The 21,662-nt window shown below is 37.0% G+C and overlaps 3 protein-coding genes across 3 annotated transcripts; 2 read left to right on the top strand and 1 right to left on the bottom strand.

The window, feature by feature from the left end:
- The first annotated feature begins 2,355 nt into the window (after positions 1–2,355).
- On the top strand, positions 2,356–3,306 carry LOC101532935 (olfactory receptor 8K1). Its single transcript, XM_004585534.2, has one exon. The coding sequence runs from the start codon at positions 2,356–2,358 to the stop codon at positions 3,304–3,306; it is 951 nt and encodes a 316-aa protein (XP_004585591.2).
- Positions 3,307–13,472: 10,166 nt separating this feature from the next.
- Positions 13,473–14,402, top strand: LOC101519766 (olfactory receptor 8J3-like). The gene has a single exon (XM_012927090.2). It carries the CDS (start codon positions 13,473–13,475, stop codon positions 14,400–14,402), a length of 930 nt encoding a protein of 309 aa, XP_012782544.2.
- A 4,583-nt stretch (positions 14,403–18,985) lies between these two features.
- LOC101532690 (olfactory receptor 8K5-like) lies at positions 18,986–19,930 on the bottom strand. The gene has a single exon (XM_004585533.3). It carries the CDS (start codon positions 19,925–19,927, stop codon positions 18,986–18,988), a length of 942 nt encoding a protein of 313 aa, XP_004585590.2. The 5' UTR covers positions 19,928–19,930.
- Positions 19,931–21,662: the final 1,732 nt, after the last annotated feature.

Raw genomic sequence — 21,662 nt, 5'->3', positions numbered from 1 at the left:
CAACAATTGCTTTATATCCAACAAAAATTTCCAGTAATAATGGATATACTTTGAGATATTGTATATTTTCAGGGAGTGTTAATTCTATTTACTGTTGAGTCTTGTGGGGACAAGAATACAACAAGGGAAGAGTTTACCATGTATTGAATAATTGAAATTGTGACAAAGATTTATTAAATGTTACACCCAGTCTTCAGTGGCATTGTATAGTTAATTTTGTTCAATTAGACTGAGCCATGACATATTTTTGACTTGCCTAATGGGACTTTCACAGAATAATTAACAAATACACAAGCACTTTCTCAAGCAATTACATGTAAGTGGTTTATCTTATAATTTATATTAAACTGTCAACAAAATGAGTCTCGCAGGAGTACAAGACATTTTAAATTCATTCTGAATCAACTTGTAAGGACTGAATGTCAGCAAGCTAAAGCACCTTCCCCACTGAGGTAGGTAGAACCACTGGTTTCTTAAAATTTCAAAGAGCACATGGCTTAAATGGGGGCCCCACCAAACATCTCGAAGTTCCACATTTTCTTGCTTTGCAATAGTTTCTGTAATCAATGGAATTAATTGCACTCCCCATACTCTGTGTTGTTCATTATTTCTAATGCCTTGCTTTGCAAATTTACTTACTGCTTTAGTCTTCAATTTAACAAGGTATTTTATCATTATTTCTCTTGTGCTTCTCCCACCCATTCTTCATTTTCTATCTGCTCAAGACACCCTTAATCAAGCAGTAGCACAGTAGAATATCTATGAAAAAAAATTTAAATGGAAGAATGAGTTAATTTGAATTCCAACCCTAATGATTACAATCAGAGTAACTCTATGATGTTATCCAACTGACTTGACTTCTGTTCTTTCAAATAGACATTTTCTTACTACTTACTTTCTTGAATTATTCTTAACGTTCTGTCATTTGCTATCTATAAATGCCTGGGAGTTTGGCCTGCATGCAATAAGTTTTCTACTTTTTGATATTTAAGTCTAATCATTTAATTTATTTTTTTGTCTTTTAAATTTAGATAACATATTTTATGCATTCAATAGTCATACTGCCTACTTTCCTCAACCGCTCTCTCACTCCCAACCCTTTCCCTCCATCTCCTCCTTTCATTGTCTTTTACTAAGACAAAATTTTAATTTAAAGTGGCAGGCAAAATAGAATCCAAAATTGTATCGTAAAAAATTGCCATCTGGAGATTATTAGAATATATAGCCCTTATTTCCACTCCTTGGAAATTGAAGTCCTCCTACTTTCCACTTGTTCAAAAATATGGGCTGTGGCAAACTGAGTCCAGTCTTATTTTAATGGACCTCTTTGTGATCATGAGTGATTGGAATGGACAGTTTCTGGGGCTGGCAGAGAGGCGTAGCAAGCTCATATTCCTGTATTATTAGCCATCAGGGCACCAGTTCAAGTCCTGGTTGTTCCTCTTCCTGATCTACCTCTCTGCTTACTGGTTGGGAAAACAGAGGAGATGGCTCCTTAGGCCCCTGCACGCAGGTAGGTGACCCCTGGGAAACTTTTGGTTCTTGTCTTCATATCAGCTCGGCTCTGGATGTTGCAGACACTAGGGAATGAACCAGGAGATGGAAGATTTTTCTCCCATTCTCTCTCTTTAAAGAAAAACAAATAAATCTTGGAGAAAAAAAAGAAAAGGAATGGTCAGTTCGTTTTGTGCAGAATAGAACTAGTGGGCAAATAGGCAAAAATTATGGCAAATGGATACAGAAATATTTCTAACAGATTCTAAGATTAACATGATGTTAGTTTTTGTACAATAAAGAAGCTGAGTTTATAGTGAGGATTCCTGATCACAACCTGATTTATTACTCCACCAATAATTTGGAAAGCATTTTCTCTACCTTGGTTCTTTAAATATACTAGATAGTTGGCAAGTTTTTTATTTAAATATTTATAATTGTTTTATTAATAAGTTTAAATATTTCACAGGTTGAATGTAAAGAGCTCTTTTGCTTTTCATTATCTGAATTTTTACTTATATAAAAAGAATGAGCTTTTACGTATTTCACAGACAAAATTCTAAGACAATAACCACAATTCACTCCCTTTCCATTCCCCCAACCTTTCAGTCTCAAGAGAGAATATCATGGAGTAGTACCAGAGCAACTTCAAAATCTCTTTCTCCTTACATAGTTTCGATCAAGATGAATATAACTGTGTGTGATTCAGGCCTGATGAGAATATGAGTCTCCATTTATTATTTGAAATAGGCAAAATGTCTCTTTTTCATATATGTATAATGTTGTAAATTTTCTAAAACAGCATTTCAACTAAAATACATGTTGATTTTATATTTGATCCAGATTATGAAGATGAAACTCATGGAGAATCACAACCTTACGGCTAGGACCCACGTTACTGAGTTCATTATCACAGGGATCTCTGACTACCCTGCGCTGAGGGCACCACTCTTCGGAATATTCCTCATCATATACTTGGCCACAGTCATGGGCAATCTGGGCATGATTATCCTGACCCATTTGGACACCAACCTACACACCCCTATGTATTTTTTCCTTAGACATTTGTCAATTACTGACCTTGGCTATTCTACTGTGATTGGTCCGAAAATGATGGTCAATTTTGTGGTGGACAAAAATACTATCTCCTACAATTTATGTGCTACCCAACTAGCATTCTTTGAGCTTTTCATCATTACTGAACTGTTTATTCTGTCAGCAATGGCCTATGATCGCTATGTAGCCATTTGCAAGCCACTTCTGTACATGGTCATCATGACGGAGAAAGTGCGGTGGATGCTGGTCCTCACTCCATATCTTTATAGCACATTTGTGGCATTATTTCTCACAGTGAAATTATTTTCATTGTCCTTCTGTGGCTCAAACATCATCAGACATTTTTACTGTGATTGTCTCCCTCTCCTGTCCATGCTCTGTTCTGACACACACGAATTAGAACTCATCATTTTGATCTTCTCAGGCTGTAACTTACTCTCCTCCCTCTCAATTGTGCTACTATCCTACATGTTCATTCTCGTGGCTATACTCAGAATAAACTCCAACGAGGGGAAGTACCAAGCCTTCTCCACCTGTAGTTCTCACCTAACAGTGGTGGTTGTGTTCTATGGGACATTATTGTTCATTTATCTACAACCCAAATCCAGCCACACTTTTGATATTGACAAAATGGCATCTGTATTTTACACCCTAGTGATCCCTATGCTGAACCCACTGATTTACAGCCTAAGGAACAAAGAAGTAAAAAATGCTCTTAGAAGAACTTTAATGAATCGGATTAAACTGCTCACATAGTGCCCTAATGTTCATTTTTGCACCACGGAGCGAAAAACCCTGTTCTATGAAACCCATTATAGCATTAGAAGTAGAAAAAGTGCACCAACTTAAGTTTCTTCATTTTCTGGGTAAAAATGTACTTTTATATCAACCTGGACTCTTTTTCATCTCAACAGAATAAATGATATCACTATTAAGTAATACAAACACAACTTTCAATTGAGTTTCTTTGTTGATAAAAGTAAATACTGATTAAGATACCGTGGTTGGCAGAATGGGCCACCAAGCAATCTGCATGATACATGGTACAGACAGAGGAAAACAAAACACTTGGTAATTGTGAGAATTAAATACACACCACAAATACACTAAGAAAGCACAGATGGACCTATTAGCCTCGCCTGATGTGAAATTCAAGAAAAACATCAAGAAATAAGAAAAGAAGAGCATAGTAATATAAAAGGTCTGTAATTCAGTGACACTGACATGTTTCCCAATTAATTTGACATCCACCTTGAATTTCTATGCATAAGAGACACATGTGTGTCTATATTTTCTCTGTATAAAGGCTTATTTCATTCAGCATAAGGCTTTTGGATTCCATCCATGTTCAGGGAAAATATTATGATTTCTTAATTTTTATGGGTGAGTACTATTTCATTCTGTGTACATGCTGAATTTTCTTTTTCCATCCAACATTTAGAGCCTAGGTTTTGTTCATCTCTTTGTTACTGTGAGTAGTGCTACAGGTATCTCTTCCATATGCTGATTTTATTTCTTTTGGAAAACTTTGCCAGCATGGCACAGGTGGATCACAACATAGGTATTTTTATTTCATTTGGCTTTTGTGAAATCTTCATTCTAACCCCTATAATGGTTCTAAGAGTTTGCTTTGCCATATTTGGTTAGGTAGGGTTTCCTTTCTTTGACTCCTGACCAGCGTTTATTGCTTTTCCTTCATTTTGAGAATAGCCATTTAACTGGAGTGATTTTTATCGCAATTATGGCTTTATTTGCATTTCCCTGACCAAGCTTGTTTTTCCATTCCTTTTTCAGCCATTCATATTTTCTTCTGTAAAATATCCATTCACATTATGTATTCTATTCATAATTAGACTTTTTTAAATTTTGTTTTTGAATTTTTCAGCTCCATACAAAGTCTGGTTATCAAGCCTTGATCAGATGTATAGCATGCAAGCATGCTCTTCAGTTTTGGTGACCTCCTCTTGAGTCTTTTGCTGCACAGCATCTTTTCTGTTTGATAAAATCCAATTATAATTGCTTTTATTGCCTGAGCTCTAATGGTCGTATCTTAAATACCTTTTACCTTGACAGTGTCTTGAAGTGTTTATACCATGTTTTTTGTTTATTTATTTATTTATTTTGACAACCCAAGCCCACTAAAATCTTGTGTGAGGACCAGGAGCAAACTTTATAATGCCAACCTACCTGGAACACTACTTCTCTGCCCCACGTCAGAGGGCACTGTTGCAAAAGCCTAACATTTGTCAGTTGCCCAATACCATCTTCAAGTGGGCAGCACAGGAAGTACCCAGCCATTCCCTAACTGCTTAGAGACCAGTGATAGGGAAGGTCTTGTGCAGGTTCCTCCCCACACAAGGAGGAGTGAGGGAGGCCTTTTTAAAAAGCCCAAGACAATTCTGGAACTATGTATATCTCTCCCTCTCTCACTTCAGGAGACACTGTGACTCTTTCCTGGAAGGTGCTTTCTGCTTCCTTCTTCTTTTCCCACTCACCTGGTCACTTTGCAAGTTAAATTTCTGCCGCTGATTCCCAGCTTCTTTTTTTTTTTTCAAAACAGAGCTGAGGAAGAACCCACTGAGCTGTGCCAATAGCACATTTGATCTTACATTTAGATAGTTTCTGCATTTTGTGTTGTGTTTTATAATGTGAAAGATCAGGCTTTTATTGCAATTCATTTTTGCAGCACTTTTTTTTAAGACTTACTTATTTTATTGCAAAGTCAAATGTACAGAGAGGAGGAGAGACAGAGAGAAAGATCTTCTGTCCATTGATTCACTCCCCATGCAGCCACAACGACTAGAGCTTAGCCTATCCGAAGCCAAGAGCCCGGAGTCTCTTCTGGGTCCTTCACACACCTGCAAGTTCCCGAGGCTTTTTGGGCCATTCTCCACTGCTTTCCCAGACCACAATCAGGAAGCTGCATGGGAAGCATGGCCTCCCGGTTTAGAACCAGCGTCCATATAGGAACCTGGAGCATGCAAGGCAAGAACTTTAGCCACTAGGCTATTGTGCCAGACACGCCACACTATTAATGAGGCTGTTTTTCACTAGGAATATTCTTGACATTTTTTTAAAAGATAAGTGAGTTGTAAATGCATGATTCAATTTCTGAGTTTTCCATTCTAATTGTTCTATGTGTGTGCTATGTATGCCAATGTCATGATGGTTTTCTAAAACTGTCCTACAGTATTGTAATACCATATTGGGATGACGCTAGCTCTGTTCTGTTATTCAAGATTATTGTGATTGCTCAGAATCGTCTGTGTTTCTGTATTAACTGTAGGATTTTTTTCCTAATGCTGTGACAAACGTGATTGGTATTTTGTTGGAAATCGCATTGAATCACTCCAATGCTTGCTGTAGAATGCACATTTTGAGTACAGAAATTCTTTCAATTCATGAACATAACAGTTCTTTTCTGTTTTTGAATCTTCTTCAACTTCTTCATTATTGTTTTTAGTTCCATTGCAATGGTCTTTCATATACTTGGTCAAACCTGTCAACAGGTGTTGAATAGTTTTGTAGCTATTAAGAATAAGCTATTCTATCTTCTTTCTCAGTGAGTTCATGATTGACATATCAAAATGTTACTGGATTTTTGAGCATATGCTGAGTTTGCAACTTTACTGAATTTACTTACTAGTTTAAATAGTCACTTGGTAGAGTTTCTTTTGTTCTCCTGTATATAGAATCTTAGCTCCCAAATAGACCTTCTAGGTAATATAGGATCTTATAACACAAAAAGGAAAAAAAAATCTGCTGAAGATTTGATCAGACTTTCAAAAATGACAAAAGTTTCAAATGATCAAAATAAAGCAAATTTAACTGGAAGAATTGTAATAAATAATTTATGTCCTTCATCAGGAATTAAATGAGACATAAGAATGAGCCATGAAAAGTGTGTAGAGAGGAATAAAGTAAAACTGCAATTATAATATGACATAAAAATACTATTGTAAACATCTGAGATAAGTAGAAAATAAAGCATTTTTCAAATTGAGATTTATAACCCGATTATGTCACTATTGTATATATCAAGAATAAGATACACTTCTGATGACTTTATTGCAAATCACAAAGTTGATATTGTATGATTTTAGATGTTCCTTGCTAGATCCTTTCATTTTGGCATTCTTTGATATACAATAATCTTCTGTTAAACTGATTTACAACTGATGACTTCAGGATAAACTACTGGGCAGCTATAGAATGACATCCATGACCTGAAAAGCCTGTGAAGCTGAAACATAAATTAAGTGTGACCCTCACATGTAAGGGTTAATTGCACTTCTATGTGTATCCTTTTACTCTCCTCCAGGAAATAACTCTTTTCTAACATAATACTACATTAACATTTTTTAAGTTCTGTTGATTAAACTAAGTGGACTTTATAATGGATTTTGTCAATTCTTAAATAAACTTTGAACTCTGTGCAAACAGTAAGACATACTCACTCTTGATGGATTTTTCTTAATGGCTTCAAATTTTCAGTATGGAAAATGAAGATACTCTGGCTTTATGATGTTGGGTATTGATGGCACAGGAAGTGATTAGCTGTTTCGCTACTTTATCCTATGCATCCAGCAACCTAAACTTCAGCAAATGTAATGTAACTGAAATTAAGGTATAATTTTTAACTAGATTTACATTGCCAGACATTAATTTTTAAGGTTTATTAAATTTAACTTTATTAGAAAGGCAGACTTACAGAGAAAAGGAGACACAGAGTGAATGATCTTCTATCTGCAGGTTCACTTCTCAAGTGGCCACAACAGCCAGAGCTGAGCCGAACACAAGCCAAGATCCAAGAGCCTCTTCAAGGTCTCCCATGTGAGTGCAGGTTCCTAAGGCTTTGCACCATCTTCTACTGCTTTGCCAGGACAAAAGCAGCAAGTTGTTTGGGAAGTCGGGCAGACAGGGCATGAACCAGTGCTTATATGGAATACTGGTGCTTTCAAGAAGATTCAGCCACAGAGCCATCACATAGGACCCAGACATAAAATTTTAATAATGATTTGACTAACTGCTTTGAAGGCATTCGCAGAGTGGACAGACTTAGACCTTGTTCCTGAAAATCTAGTGTTGGGCATGGTGACCTAGTGGCTAAAGCCCTCACCTTGAATGCCCCGGGATCCCATATGGGCGCTGGTTCTAGTCCCGGCAGCTCCACATCCCATCCAGCTCCCTGCTTGTGGCCTGGGAAAGCAGTCGAGGACGGCCCAAAGCCTTGGAACCCTGCACCCATGTGGGAGACCTGGAGGAAGTTCTTGGCTCCAGGCTTTGGATTGGCGCAGCACTGGCCGTTGTGCTCACTTGGGGAGTGAATCACCAGATGGAAGATCTTCCTCTCTGTCTCTCCTCCTCTCTGTATATCTGACTTTATAATAAAAGAAAAAAATCTAAAAAAAAAAAAAAAGCGCAAAATCTAGTGTTAAGTTCTCTTCTCTGAAGTAAAAGAAAGAAATGAAATGGGCAAAACAATCTTCAAAATGAACTAATTATGGGAACTAACATACAAATTTCAATATTGACCAAAAACCTACAAACTCAAGACAATTTAACATTTAATAAACATAGCAGAAGCTAAAAAAATAGTATTGTCCAAAGCACAAGTCTGTCCAATTAATTAACCACTAAACTCACGTATATGATATATCCGTGTAGATACAGACTCAAGTAGACAAGGGAAATTCAGAAAGCTCATGGAAAATGAAATTAAAAGAACAGTTCATTTGTTTAAAAACATCATACATAGTGGTTTTTAAATAAATAGCACTCATATTCACAAATGAAAAGATTCCAGTAAGGTAGAAAACAACATAGAAATGTGATTTTCAAATTAAGTATTACTGATTGGGAGACTATATCCAGCATTAAGATGTTGTTTGGAATGCTGACTTAGCATGTGAAATTCAGTGCCAGCCTCCAGTTTCCTGCTGATGGCACCTGGTGGTGACACACATTTCTTGTGTCCCTGGGCCACACTTAAGAACCTGCCTTGACTTACTGGCTCCTGGCTCCTCGTTTTCACCTGGCCTAGCCCTGACCTGGTTGTTGTGGGTGTCTGGGAAGTGAATGAGCAGACAGGAAATCTTTATTTCTTTCTCTCTGTGTCTGATTCTGTTTCTAAAAAATAAAAAATAAAAATAGATCATATAAAGCTTTACAACATACTGTCAGTTATAAGCACATGAAAAAGAGACCAGGTATTCTTATAAAATAAATAAAATGACATTAACAATCAGACTTTATTTCCACACACTAAGTTAAGCAACATCAAAACTATTCCATTAAGAAAACATTTAAAATCTACACTGCTAGCAAATTTTAAATCTAACATAACACTATTGACTATACTCGCTATATTAGATATTAGACTGTAGAATTTATTGATTTTGATTAACTAAAATCTTGTATGTTTCTCTGTGCCAGCATTTCCCAACTCTACTACTGTCTACTTCCCTGGAAACGAACATAAAAATTGCTAATGCTCAAAACTTTTTTTTCAGAAAAGTTTCTCAAATTTCAAAATAAACTATACAAACAAAATTTAAGATATACAATACTAACAAGGGCTTATAATCCATTTGGTAGATTTTTAAGTTATATTTAGTTCTTGGTATTTCACTACATTGAAAAATGACCTTATGAACATTTATGATTATTACATTTAATAATTCATATTATTTCTGGAGAACAGATTTCCAGTAGCAGGTTTTATCACCAGTGAAGATATATTATTTTCATTTTTACTACTTTTTGACATTTTTATAAAAGAATTTGAAATGATCATTTCCCTCAGTTATTGGCATATTATGTCAAATGGGCCACAAGTGATCCTGTTTTCTATGAGCTTAATTTTGTGCAAAATCATGTCAAAAAGGCCTAAACTCTAATGCTCATAAGTGTGACTGAATCAGATAAATGACCTATATAAAGGCAAATAGACTAAGCAGGTGAATTAGACTGGACTCTAATCCAGTAAAGATTATGCACTTATAAAAGATTAAGGAGGGGATAAGGAGCCATCACAGACGCATACAGAGACCAAGGGTCACCATATGAGGTCACAGTGAGAAGGCAGCCTTTTTAAGTGTTCTCACAATGTATATCTTTTACATAACTAGGGTATATAGAGACACATTTATGTAAATATATATGCGTGTGTGTGTTTGTGTGTGTGATACAAGACTTAATCCCCAAAGAGGAATATGATCTCAGGGTATATGCCTTTCTAAATAATTCCATTAATCAGTACATGTCAGCTTTGTTTCCAATAAAGGGCATGATTTCCAGCAGTGTGGTGGTTTAATAAACGTGATGATTGTTCTAGTTTGACCTCTAGTTCATCAGCTGCTAATTCTAGAAGACTCTGGGCACTAGGAATTGCAACTGGAAATGAGGTACTTTGACAAACACACTTTAGTCACAGGTTCCCTTAGGTGTCACGGAATTGAACTCATTTCAATAATGTAGGCTTAAATTCCCACAAGAAAACTCAAGGGTATTCCTTTGGATCACTAGAGGGTCTTACTACGAGCTTATCCCAGGTGCCACCTTCCCAAAGGAATTGGTTCCGAGACACCATGCAGACCCTGGAGACAACTGTGCTACAGAGAAAGGGACTAAAAGGGAGGAAGCTCTATCCCTCAGCAGAGTACAGCTGCCCAGACTAGCAACCTGACCTGGATTCTCCAGTAGAGGTGGGGACAAAGCATTGATTACTTTCTTATAAAATCACCTTTTCTTAAAAATCCAAAGCATGTCTTGAACTGAACTGAACTTCGATTTTTGAAGACATTAAAAATTGCATTTAATCCAAAAACTGCTGAATATAATGCCTGCTTTTTTTTTGTATGTATAGCTAGCTATAGGCCACAAAGAGACACTTTTTTTTTTCCAAATTAGAGTGGACATCAGTAGAATGGCCTTATAGGGTTTAGCAAAGTTGTTCCGGCCAGTAGAGCCAGTAACATGGACATGGCGAAGGTCTGGGGATGAAGCACCGACCGGAGACCAGTGATGGTGGAAGTCTCTCTCACTTTATTAATCCTTATATACTCTTTCCCCCAAGCCCTTTAACAGAACAATAGGATGCCAATGAGTCTGATTAGACCAGGTGCTTATAGCCTCAAGCCCATTTCCTGTAGAGCTCAGCTTAGCAAGTGCTAATCAACTCCTTAGCCCACAATACAAAGTGTATATGTATTTAATGATGTAAGTTTGTAACTTCATGCAATTTATATTTAGCTTAAATATTGCAATATTTCTAAATTCAGAAAATGTGCTTCAAAGGATATGTGAATATATATTCACTGCAGGAATAGAAATGTTTAGAAAGATAACATTTTTTAAAATGTATTTATCTTGGTTTATCTTGGTTTTTTTATATTTTTATTGCATTTTTTGAATTAATTTATACATTAATTACATAGAGTGAAAAGGTCATCCATCCACTGGGTCACTCCTCAAATGGCTGCAAAAGACAGGGCTGAACTGGTCTCCTGTGTGGGCACAGGGTCCTAAAAACCCGGGCCATCCTTTGCTGTCTTCCCAGGCCATACGCAGAGAGCTGGATTGGAAGTGAAGCAGCCACGACATGAACCTGCTCCCTTGTGGGATGCCAGTGCTACAGGGTGGAGGATTTGTCTGTTGAACCACTGAATCAGCCCTGAAAAATCAGTTATTTTACAATAAAATAAATCTGCCACCATTTTAACTGAGAGGCGACTGAGTAGGTGGGTTGCACTAGATATCAAAAAGATAGACTGCCATTGAGAGGTGTCATTTGTATATGCAGGAGGAAGATGTATGGAACTATAGAATCATAGAAAATATAATACTTCTGCTCCCACCTAACTGTATCATCTTCCTTCAATCTCCAGGTTTTTCACTTCAAATCAAGCAAAATATATCTCACATCAGAAATTCCAAAACAATCATTTCACATTTTTCTTAATTTCTATTGTTGTCCTAGCTTTAGACCCTACATTTCATCACCTTCATAAGAGCAGCAACAATTTGCAAAACCTGAGACCTGTTCATGTGAATCACCCATCTTAACATGTCTCTCTGATTCCCAATTTACTTGGAATAAGATATAGTTTACTCTGCTCTACATGATCTAATTCTACTCATCTCCATATCTTGCCTATAATTTAGTCATGCTAACTCCAGTTAGTCTCCTGTTACCTTACAAAAACCACAAAGCTCATAAATGCATTCTTTTTAATTTCCTTTCTATTTCAATGAAGCATTTTCAATATATACACTGTTACCTGGAAGTCTGGAATGTTCTTTATGTGATTCATGAAATTGTTAATTCTTTCTGGACCATTAAATTTCGATTGAATATCTCTTTCGCCGAAAAGCCTTCTCTAGCATACACGAAATCACTCTCCAAGGTAACCTATTATGCTTTCTTGCTTAATTTCTATACTAATTTTTTTAGAATCTACAATTACCTTAGTTACATATCTCTTTATTGAATGTGTGTGCTTCTGAACATTGTAACAGCAATTCCACAAGATTAAGAAATATATCTGGATCCTGAACACGTCTGCAACTCTGTCCTGTAAGATTTCAGATACTTCAGATGAAATCATGGGCTCTATAAAATTGACCTGCTAGCCAATGACAGAACTTTCTTGACTTGATGCACACGACTGTACCTGTCAATGTAGGTGTATGTAGGTGAACAGGCACTCCAGCTGCCTTGCTAAGAGGAGGTGATCATCCTTAGGTTAGATCATTCTAGAAAAATATCAGTGAAATAAATGATTTCATGGCAAGTAAAGATATTGTGATTATTATAGTAACTCTACATAGTACGATATTTTTATTTCACCAATAAAGAATATTAAATATTTCAAAAAATCAATTAGATCAACTAAAACAAAAGGTATTATTAATTTATAAGGTGGTTTATTTATTCCAAAGGCAGTGACTGAAGAGAGGCATAGAAAGTCCAGTTGCCAGGGTCAAGCAAAGTCAAAAGCCAGAAACAACAGCTAGGTATCCCACCCAGGCGCTGAGGCCTAGGCATCTTGGCCCTCTTCCAGTGCTGTCCAGCTGTGTTGTAGGCTGAACAGAAATTGATGCAGCCATGACTTCAAATATCAGTGACATATATCTCGCTGCATCACAATCAACACCAATTTTATCAAATATGAGCATATTATAAGATTTTCAAATTGAAATGATGATTAAAATAATGATAATACATTGGAAAATATAGGAGAAGATATGAAGGCATTTAGAACATGGCAAAATCCAAGTAATGAGAAATAAAAATAATACACAGTAAAAGCCAGCAAAACTTAATATGAAGGAATAAAAAAAAATGATACAGTTCTTACTGGTAATTAGAAAAACTCATAAGATTCACCACAAAAAAAAAAGAAGAAAAACTGATCTGATAACACAATGCTTTGCTTTTTTGAATAAAGTGGAAAATAAAAAAGACAAGTTCACATTTTTATGAGAATGTGTGAGTAAAAGGTTATATGTTAAAGTCCTGTAAGGATAAGCAATGGGGAAAAACTATGCAATTTAAGAATCATCTTGTCAGGATAATTCAGGTTATTTGAAAACATACATTTTCTCTATGATCAGACTCAATTTGATTCAATATTTGAGTTGTTACTTTAAGTGCTGCTTCTAAGCTGAAACATTAACCCTTGGGGAGGTGACTCCTCCAAAGGCTGTATGATACTGGATCATGCAGACATTTTACTATATTGGGTTGTATCCCAAGCAACAGGGAGCTTTACTCGTTAGAGACTAAGGTCAGTAAATCAAAAAGATCAACACATAGTTCAAGAAGCCATCCCCCAAGTAATTGACTTTGCCTCAGCAAATAACTCTTAGTGAGTAACTATTTCTCTTCTTCTCCAAACAGATGAATTTCCAACGCCTGCATGGCTCCTGGAAACTCCACCCCAGTGACTGAGTTCATTCTCATGGGGGTCTCAGATCGGCCAGAGCTGCAGATCCCCCTCTTCTTCGTGTTCCTCGTCATCTATGGGCTGACCGCACTGGGGAACCTGGGCATCATCACCCTCACCAGCGTGGACTCACGACTGCAAACCCCCATGTATTTTTTCCTGCGACATTTGGCCATCATCAATCTCGGCAACTCTACCGTCATTGCTCCTAAAATGCTGATTAACTTTTTGGTAAAGAAGAAAACTACCTTGTATTACGAATGTGCCACCCAGCTGGGCGGGTTCTTGGTTTTCATTGTCGCAGAGATTTTCATGTTGGCTGTGATGGCCTATGACCGCTACGTGGCCATCTGTAACCCCCTGCTCTACACAGTGGTGGTCTCTCAGAGGGTCTGCCTGCTGCTGGTTTCCCTTACATATGCCTATGGCTTTTTCACAGCTGTCATGGTTTCATCGTGCGTGTTCTCTGTGTCTTACTGCTCCTCCAATGTCATCAATCACTTTTATTGTGACAATGTGCCTCTCTTAGCGTTATCTTGTTCTGATACTTACATGCCAGAAACAGTAGTTTTTATATCTGCAGCCACAAATTTGTTTTTTTCTATGACTATAGTTCTAGTATCTTATTCCAATATTGTCTTGTCCATCCTAAGAATACGCTCAGCCGCAGGGAGGAAAAAAGCCTTTTCTACCTGTGGCTCCCATATGATGGCAGTCACGGTGTTCTATGGGACTCTGCTGTTCATGTATTTGCAGCCTAGAACAAACCATTCGCTAGACACTGATAAGATGGCCTCTGTGTTTTACACGCTGGTGATCCCCATGCTGAATCCTATGATCTACAGCTTGAGGAATAAGGACGTAAAGGATGCCTTAAAGAGATGTGTGGCAAATCCATGTTAATCCTTTAAGTGAATGTATTAGAACCATGTAGTTTGGGCCTGGCACAGTGGCCTAGTGGCTAAAGTCCTTGCCTTGCACACACCAGGATCCCATATGGGTGTAATCCTGGCAGCCCCACTTCCCATCCAGCTTTCAACTCTTGCCTACCATTTTTGTGCATTTCTTAAAATGTCTAACAATAATTCTGCTGTTATGTATCACCACATAAACATAAATACATTTGGGGGTCTTTGAAAAGTTAACAGAAATGCATGTTCTGAAAAAGTTACACATGCATTTCAGTATCTCTAGCATCAATAAGCTCCTAGCTTAACTCCATTTAATGTTAGATTTAGGAAAAATATTTGCATATATAACAATGTGATGGAAATACATATGTTCATTGCAGCATTATTCAGATAAGCAAAAAATAGAACAATAAATGTTCATTACTGATCAATGGATAAAATTTAAGGCAATAAGAAGCTATTACTGCTCAGCAATAAGACAGACCTGTTTTGATTCAAGAGTATTTATTTATTTTACTTAAGATCAACCCATTTTTATTGAAAAGACATGTTTAAAGAGAGAAGGAAAAGCAGAGAGACTTTTCCATCTGTTCATTCACTCCCCATGTGTTTGCAATGGCCAGAGCTGAGCTCATCCAACGCTACTACTTCACTCCCCAAATGGCTGCAATCACCAGATATGAGCCAATGTGAAGCCAGGAGTGTTTCCCAGGTCTCCCATGTGCATACAGAATCCCAAGACCTTGGGCCATCCTCCACTGCTTTCCCAGGCCATAGGCAGTGGTCTGGATCAGAAATGGAGCAGCTGGGCTATGAACCGACGCCCTTATGGGATACTGGATTTGCAGGTTTAGAGGATTCGCCTGTTGAGGCCCTGATCTAGTCTCCAATACTAATAATTTTTAAATTCATGTTTAGAAATAGTATGAACACAGGTGTTCCACACAGTAACTCAAAGAAGCAGGTAGCAATACCATTCCCAACTAAGAGATAAGAAATCAAAACAGTTAAATTTCCAAATTGACCAATGTGGTTTATAACATAACCACTGGAGTTAGGACTGAAATAAAGTCATTCTTTCCTCTGAAAAAATTCTCACAAACTGTGTAAGGTGACTTCTCTCTTATAAGCAAGCTGAGAGAAGATAGAAGTGAATAGTGGAGCATGGAAAACATAACATTGATCACAGCAAATAAGAAAACTTGCTAAAATAGATGAGAATGGATTTAATATTAATTATTTTCTTTTTTAAAGATTTACTTATTTTTATTGCAAAGTCAGATATATATAGAGAGGAGGAGAGACAGAGAGGAAGATCTTTTGTCTGATGAGTCACTCCCCATGTGGCCGCAAGGGTTAGAGCTGTGCTAATCTGAAACCAGGAGTCAGGAGCTTCTTCCAGGTCTCCCAAGCGGGTGCAGGGTCCCAAAGCTTTGGGCTGTCCTCAGCTGCTTTCCCAGGCCACAGGCAGGGAGCTGGATGGGAAGTGAAGCTGCTGGGATCGGAACCAATGCCCATGTGAAATCCTGGAGTGTTCAAAGCAAGGACTTTAGCCACTAGGCCACTGCACCTGGCCCAATATTAATTATTTTCCAACTGTGCCAATAGGGAAATAAAAAAGCCATTCCATTCTCCATGTAACTTTAAAGTAAATTTTGTTATATCATCAAATACTGAAAATCAAATATGATTTCTACATTTTTTTAAAGATTAACTTATTTTTATTTGAATAAGGCAGGTTTACAGAGAGAAAGAGAGACACAGAGAAAGATCTTCCATTCATCGGTTCATTCTCCAGATGACCACAACGACCGGAGCTGAACTGACCTGAAGCCAAGAGCCAGAAGCTTCTTCTGTGTTTCTGATGTGGTTGCCATGTCCCAAGGCTTTGGACCATCCTCCGTTGTTTTTCCAGGACCCAAGCATGGAGCTTGATGGAAAGTGGAGCAGCTGGGACATGAGAGGATTAGCCACTTGAGCCACTGTATTGGGCCCTTCTTTCTTCAATTGCTGCAAAGTATTATGCATGACTGATACATGACAAGTATTACAACGTAGCAAATAAAAAATGACTTTCCAAGAAAAATAATTCAGTGCTTTACAATTTTTCTTACACAAGAACATTTTTCCTAGATAAAAATTTTTGCTAGATACATAATTATAGACTGATATAATAAATAGCTTCTAAATATGATAGCTTCTGCCAAGAAATATAAGGCAAATGTTTTTTCTTTTGTTCGTGGTATATTTTTCAAAATTTCAGGTTGTTTTTAAGGATTTCTGTTTATCATTGGTTTTCAGAACTTTGTAATATTAATTGTTGTAAATTTTCTCTGTTAAACTTACTGTGTTCTTTTTTGGCCTCTAAAATATTGAAGTGTGTAAAAAAGTTGATTTAGCAAGGCAACTGTAATGGTATTTTTTGCTATCTTTTTAATGTAATTTCATTTATCCATAATAAAACAAATATGTAACTTATTGTTATATGGAATGTTTGGACTGCTCTCATGTTTTTCTTCAGTTTTGCTTTTTTTCTTGTTTCATTCAAGGGAATATTTTTTTATTCATATTTTAATTTTTATTGGAAAGGAAGATATACACAGAGAAGGAGATGCAGAGAGAAATATCTTCTGTCCACTGGTTCAGTCCATAAATAGCTGCTATGGCCAAAGCTAAGCCTATTTGAAGACAGGAGTCAGGAGCCTCCTCCGGAGCTCCCACACAGTGCAGGGTCCCAAGGTCTTGGGCCACCCTTAACTGCCCTCCCAGGTCACAGGCAGAAAGCTAGATGGGAAGTGGAGCCACAAGGACACAAACTGGTGCTCATGTGGGATTTGAAGTGACTGAAATTATTATCACTGCTGTACATGGAACAATCTGCTTTTAATGAATAAATATTTGTTTAGAATATTGCTTGTCCCCTTTAGAATTCCAATATAATTCTTTGATTCCCAAATTTGTTCTCAAAATATTTGTTTATATTAACTATTTCAGTATATGGAATACATTCATGATGCTGTTTTTCTTATTTTAGAATTTTGACTAACATTTGTAAATTTTGACATTTGTAAATTTTTCATGGTTTACAAGGCAGGATTTTGAAATATGTGTAGATCAAAGTCTGATCAAATAAAGAAATTTTCATTTCCATATCTTTTATCTTTCGTGTGTGTTTGCAGCCTACTACTTCTTCTCTTCCAGTTCTTTGTACAGTGAATAAGGAAATCCTGGGACTTAGAACCATCCAACGGTAGTGTGGAATTTCAGAATCTATTACTTTCCTCTAAGTGTGCTTTGGTACCTGTTAACCAGCCTTCTTTAATCCCAGTCACTCTTCTTTTCCAACCTCAGATAACCAATATCTTCAGTTCAGATAGACACTTTTGTAGTCTTCCAGAGAAGAGACATAATGTGTGGAATTCGTCTTTCTTGATTTACTTAGTTCACTTAATGTAATGATCAGTATTTATCTGACAGAGTTTCAAGAAAACAGGGTTTCACACACTTTTCGCAATTATATTATATATTTACCATGTTTTCTTCATCTATTCACTCATTGACATTGAGAATGGTTAAAAGTCCTTACCTGCAGTGCTCACATGTGCAGCGATACCCTAAAAGTACTTACCTATTAAATCTATTATTATATTTTCAAAGTCTATTTTAATCATGTTATATAAGTGTTAGTAAGTCTAGTGTGTGTCAATCAATATTAAAAATACAATTTTCTATTGTGAGTACTATGTTTTCTTTTAATTTATTTTTATAAAATAATATAAATGTTTTGAGGTTTATCTTTAATCTCCCAAAGGGAACTAAGTTAGCTTTTATCACTGAAGTCTCTGTTGGATGCATAGATGGTAAACAAGGACCCTATAGTGATTTTTTTTAATTAATATCATGGCCATATGAACTCTAGGAATTGAAAAACTCCCTGTCATTGTTTTTATAGCCTTATGCCCATTCAATGTAGACATTCACGTTTCAGAGTTTAAGCATAAACATCTTTCCAGAGCAAATGGCTAAAGAATAAATAGAGTATGTGGGACATAGATAACAATATGTCAGACACATGTTCTTGAATATTTGGTATTATTTGCATACAAATACATTAAGTTTTCCAAGTAAAAGAAAGAGATTGGTAGCATAGAAAACACATACGTTCCAAATATATACTGTGTGCAAGAGAATTACTTGTTTGCTGTTATTTTAGATTCAGAAACTACAGTGGAAATAAGAGCAAGAATATTTCTGTATGAAAAATAAGTTAATACAAGGGACTAAAAACAAACACAAAATTCGTTGATACAACATTAATAAAATTTCTATTGGAAGGATATAATGTCCCAAGGAATCATGAACAGAATTATTGAATTAATAACAAAGAATTTGGGGGGAGACAAATTTAATTGAAATCTAAAAGGGTTATCATGATGAATATAAGGAAAAATCAGAAATTTTTGTCAGTTGTAGAAAGTCTGCTAGGGACAGATAGAAGGGTACTTTACCTGTTAGAAAGTTCAAAATGATCTTGTCTTTCTCATGGTTTATTAAAACTGCCTTTGATTTTGAACACTAGGTAGAAAACTTACAATGATTCTTAAAGATCCTGTGAAAGGCATTTTCTACCTCTTTGTTTCGTAAACTGTAAATCAAAGGGTTTAGCATGGGGATCACCAGGGTGTAAAACACAGAAGCCATTTTATCAGTTTCAAAGGAGTGGGTGGATTTGGGCTGCACATACATAAAAAGTAGGGTTCCGTAGAACACCACCACCACTGTCAGGTGAGAGCCACAGGTAGAAAATGCCTTTCTCCTGCCTTCTGCAGAACGCATTCTACATATGGCTAACAGGATCAGCGTATAGGACAATAGGACAACCAGAAGGGAGGAGATCAAATTAAAGGCTGAAAGTAGTATGATCAGCAATTCTATTTCTCGGGCATTGGAACACAGCAGAAGTAACACAGGTACATCATCACAGTAGAAGTGACTGATGACATTAGAGCCACAGAAGGATAGTGTGAAAATCTTAATTGTGATCATCAGTGCTTGAAAGATACTGTACAGATAGGGGACACCCACCAGTAGGTGACAAAGTCTTGGAGACATGACAACGTTGTAGAGCAGAGGGTTACAGATGGCCACATAGCGGTCGTAGGCCATGGCTGATAAGATGAAAAGTTCACTGATAATGAACGTAATGAAGAAAGCCATCTGTGTAGCACATCCGTTAAAGGAAATGGTGTTGTTGTTCATAATAAAATTTATCAGCATCTTGGGGTAAATGACAGTAGAATCACCCAGATCAATGAAAGCCAGGTGTCTAATAAAAAAATACATTGGTGTGTGGAGGTGAGCATCTAGTTTAGTCAGAATGATCATGCCCAGATTGCCCAGAACAGTGAAGGTGTAAATCATGAGAAGCACCCAAAAAACCAGAAGTTGTAGCTCAGGCTTCCTTGTGACTCCAGTGAGAACAAACTCGGTCAGCACTGTGACATTGTGTTGCCCCATTTGGTTTAATTGTTCCTTCTGGGAAGAAGAGGTGTTGTTACAAACTTTCATTTATTGTCATCCATCTGAATTACATATATAGACAGAGTAGAAATTTATTCTAATAGATAATGCAGTAATACATGCAGCGTCTGATTCAAGTGTGAGGCTCAAAGTGCTAATTCTCCACCTACAGGCATCTAAATCCCATATAGGCACTGTTTCCTCCTCTCTGCTCCACTTCCAACCCAGCTCATAGCTTGTGGCTTAGGAAAGCAGCTGAGGATGGCCCCAAGCTTTAGACCCTGTGCCCATATGTGGGATCCAGAAGAGGCTCTGGGCTCCTGGCTTCAGATTGGCTCAGCTCCAGCTTTTGTGGCCACTTGGGGAGTGAATCAGTGGACAGAAGATCTTTGTCTCTGTCTCTCTTCCTCTCTGCGTATCTGACTTTGCAATTGTAAATAAATAATTTTTAAAATAAATAAATAAATAAATCTTTCAAAACCAGAGATAGCATGAATCTAGTAAAGCCAAGTTAAAGACCCTCATTTATGCTCCCAAGGCCATGTGCGGTGGCTTACAGTGTACTCACACCAGAGGTACGTATTTGTCAAAGTCGTAAAAGCAAGGCATTAAGCATATCCAGTGACGCTTAATTCTCTTTCCGTTCTTATTTGAATTTTTTTATTGGAAAGCCAGATATACAGAGAGCAGGAGCAAAGGAGAGGAAGATCTCCTGTCCACTGATTCACTACACAAGTGGCCACAAAGGTCAGAGATGAGTTGATCTGAAGCCAGAAGCAAGGAGTCTCTTCCGGATCTCACGCTTGGGTACAGGCTCCCAAGGCTTGGGTTCTCCTTGAGTGCTTTCCCAAGCTGGAAGGGAAACAGGGCCATTGGGACATGAACCAGCAACCATATGGGATCCTGAAGTGTGCAAGGCTAGGACTTTAGCTGCTAGGTTATGGCGCCAGGCCCTTCTCTTTCCATTCCATGACAGGTTAGCTGTCAATATGGCACATTGGCTATCTACAGCTGCATGCAAGGCTCAGCAAATGGAGCTAAGTTAATACTTAATTTGATGTTCAGTGGGTATATATTATCACTCAAAATCAATGGCAGTTTTTACTTATTAATGTTAACTTTTCCAGTTCAGGAATAACATTAAAAACCCCAATGTCACTCAGTATGTGAAAATAGGTCAGTAATTCAAAGAAGTATAATAGTTGTTAAGAAAATGTTTACTTTTTTGCTTTGCAGCAGAAATATTCTAATTTACAAATGGTAGTACAATGCTGTTTTTCTTTTAAAAAGAAAGAAAATAATTAAATGGATATAGATTTCACAACACATACACAGTTACTGTCTATAACATATGGTTGCATCAATATACACTTCTTTTGTATATTTAAGGCATGTATTTTTCTTCTCATATAAGACACTATGAAGATGATAAAGAATGTGAGTATTTATCACTGTCATTTCCATGGTACATATTAATGACTTTTTCTGGAATTTTATAACAGGATACTGCAGCATAGCATTCTTTCACAACTATTTCCACTGTACGTTTGCCCCTCCATTTTACAAAGTTCTCCTGGGAAGAGGGCAAAACAAACTGAAGCTGCTCTGATTAAAGACAACATAGCCCATTGATCTCTTGGGTTCCCTTTTCTCATCAGAGCATTCAGATTCTCTTTAGTGAAAACATAGAACTTTGTGACTTCATTTTCCATAGAAAGGAGTAATTGCGTTT

Source organism: Ochotona princeps, chromosome 4, assembly GCF_030435755.1.
Source record: "Ochotona princeps isolate mOchPri1 chromosome 4, mOchPri1.hap1, whole genome shotgun sequence".
Lineage (NCBI taxonomy): Eukaryota > Metazoa > Chordata > Mammalia > Lagomorpha > Ochotonidae > Ochotona > Ochotona princeps.
Note: the sequence above shows the minus strand (reverse complement) of the source record. Positions and strands in the feature narration are given on the sequence as shown.